Genomic DNA, 3,005 nt, shown 5'->3' on the forward strand with positions numbered 1-3,005 from the left:
GGATGGACCTACGCCTAGAGTAGCTCGTCATGTAGTACTAGTAGTCTGTTAGGTTTGATCGTACTTGCTCGCACACATCACAATAATAACAGATGTCACGATCGCTGCAGTGGAAAAAGGAATCTTTGCACGCATGAAGAGAACACAAGCAGTTGACTTGTGCATTTTTCTGTGGTAATTTGGAGCTGCATTGTTAAATTCCACAGGGGAAATGATAGTACGTAGAAATGGCATCATGGTGACGGCAACTTTTTTAAAAAAGAATAAAGAATTAAGTAGCTGTAGCTCATCTAAAGCTTTAATGCAAATATGCGTTTATTTTTCTAAATGATTTTTTAATGAATCGAATCCTGTTTAAGAGCCTCATCATCCATGTGTTAGATCCAGTCAAAGAGCTCTGCCCAGTCGGTTATGTCGGCGAGCTCCTCGTCGGCGCCTCCCTGCTTCTGCTGCTGCTGCACGGAGCGGTAGGCGTCGCTGGACGACGGGACGTCGTTCGCTGCATGCCTTTTCCTCTTCTGGCCCTTTCCCACTTCAACGTCCTCACTGGCCGACGCAAGCGCGGCAGACGGCGACGCCGGGTCCTCGGAGCGGCGTCCTCCGGCGGCGGCAGTGCACGGCCGGCGGTCGAACTGCCGCAAGCTGCCTGACCTTGTGTACAGACGGCACAAACTGAACTCGCTCCTCACCTACAAACAAGCACAAAAAATGCATAAATAAACATCTAAAGATGCTATAATTAACTACTACTGACTGATTTGCATATTTCTTCACGTCTCAAATGACCAGTTGACTACGGGTATGTATAGCCAATTAGCCATAGGCAGCTTTCGCAATCAGCATTTGATCATGGCTCTTTGCTGCGTGAAAGAACACCCGGCATATGGCGAATTGGCGAAAAGAATGGCAACTTGTGATTCTAATATACTACTAGTAGTACCGAGTATCATCTACCTAAAACGCGTTTATATTGTTAATTACCTCGAGCCGCGCGGCGGCACCGGCATCGGCATCGGCACCGTCGTCGTCGAAGGCCCTGTACTCGTTCATCTTCCACTTGGTCTTGGCTCCGGCCGGCGCGCGGCCGCGGTAGAAGACCATGGTCTTCTTGGTCCCGACAGGGCGGCCGCAGGCGGAGTAGACCAACCCTGGCGTGCCCGCCGCCTTCCAGTAGCCCGACGGCGTCGTGCGGCTCGGCCGGCCGCCCCGCGCCTCCCGGTCCTGCCGCGCGCAGAAGTAGAACCATGGCTCCCCGTGCCCGGCGCACGCGCCCCGGTGCACCTCTGCACGCACACACACACACATTCAGTTAGCAATGGGATCTCAATAGCAGTTCACCGCTAATAGCAATGCATACCACATGTATAGTGTCTTTGGTTCTTGCCTGGGAGTTGCCAGGGGTCGAGGGAGCAGACGTCGACGACGGGGATGACGCGCTCGATGTCGCCGCGGCGGCGGCCGTCGAGCATGTGCCGGAGGTAGAAGCACACCAGCTCCTCCTCCGTAGGGTAGAAGCGGTACCCGGGAGGGAGCTCGCCCATGGCGCACGTCCAATCGACTTGATCACCCTTACGGAGCTCGAATGGAGCGGGAACGGCGTGTGTGGTGTACGTCTGTGGAGCTTGGGGTTATATAGGACGGCGCGAGGGAGAAATTTCTCATGCTGTTGTGGAAAAACGTAGCGACGGAGAGTGGGGAGTTTGCGGTGTGCGGTGAGGAGGAAGGACTCGGTCAGTCTCAGCCGTGTTCACATTTCGCTTCTCTTAGTTATACTTATACAGTACTTATATAAGAGTCTTAGTTAATGAGGGTTGATTCAGTTTTGGATTTAACTAACCTGGCTGCCTACACTGGTCACCATCTTCCATATGACGTGACTACGCGTGGGCGTGGCGTGGAAACAGTAACATGATGACATGCATATGTCGAATTTTTCGTTTTGAACCTTTGAAGAATTGTTCTACGGTATATTTTTCATGTAATTGTACAAAGTACTCTCTGTGTAAAGTATTTTTTTTGCATGATAATATGTGTTTCATTTATATGATAAAGATTAAAGTACAAGTTATGTAAGGACCGACATGACAAAACTGAAAAGATAGCAGAACATCTTTGAGTTTGACACCAATGTCCATCCCCTGCCTCCGGCACCATCAAAGTAGCCACCAAAGAATAGAATGATGGATCACCTCCTCACCCGAGCTCGACGCGGCTCCATCGCTGATATGCAGCTTTGAGTACCTCCAAGGTGGCTCCCCAAAAGTTAAGCCAATGAATCAGATCGGGGCAACATCCTGAACATGTCATCGAACTTCAGATCTGACACCCCACCACGACTAAGATGTTGAAGGAGGAAACCACACCTGTCATCCATCAACCACAAACCCAGCACATGTTCTGTCTTTCAGATGTTGTCGATGCAGACCACAATCTACATCTGCTACTGGACTACCTCCCAAGCTCCGCGTCGACACTGGAGCAGACGCCGTCGCAACGGCGAAGTCCGAGGACACATGTCCACCACGAGGATGCCACCGCCGTCACACCATCCTTACTTGAACAGACTAGATTCCAAATCCATCCCCAACGATACGACCAATCGTCTCATCGGAGTAGGATCTGAAGAAATTTTATTCAGCGTCGCCATCACCACCGCTGAAGCTAAGACGATGAACAGCCTAAAAAACTAAGATACTTTGGCCTATAACTATCCACACACGTGGATCCCGCGACCCCTCTATGTGAAGTATTATAAGAGCGTTTAGATCACCATCTCTATGGTATATTTATGAACCTGAGAACAATTCGTTCTACGGTATATTTTTCATATAATTGTAAAAAGTATGTTACACGGGGGAGGAAAAAAGTGAGGAACAAAAAAGTTACAAAGGGGTAAAACAGAACTATCTAGAAAAAAAGTCCATTTTACTACCCTGAATAAAGTGGGTGGTTCACTTTACCCCCTGATCTATTTTTCCGCTTCTTTTACCCCCCAAACAAACCCA

The 3,005-nt window shown here is 49.6% G+C and overlaps 1 protein-coding gene across 1 annotated transcript; it reads right to left on the reverse strand.

Annotated features, from left to right (window-relative positions):
• Positions 1–221: 221 nt before the first annotated feature.
• On the reverse strand, positions 222–1,541 carry LOC119307677 (NAC domain-containing protein 90-like). Its single transcript, XM_037583745.1, has 3 exons — positions 1,385–1,541; positions 982–1,283; positions 222–689 (listed from the first exon to the last, which is right to left on the reverse strand). The coding sequence occupies exons 1-3, from the start codon at positions 1,539–1,541 to the stop codon at positions 378–380; spliced, it is 771 nt and encodes a 256-aa protein (XP_037439642.1). The 3' UTR covers positions 222–377.
• Positions 1,542–3,005: the final 1,464 nt, after the last annotated feature.

Source organism: Triticum dicoccoides, chromosome 1B (genome assembly GCF_002162155.2).
Source record: "Triticum dicoccoides isolate Atlit2015 ecotype Zavitan chromosome 1B, WEW_v2.0, whole genome shotgun sequence".
Taxonomy (NCBI): domain Eukaryota; kingdom Viridiplantae; phylum Streptophyta; class Magnoliopsida; order Poales; family Poaceae; genus Triticum; species Triticum dicoccoides.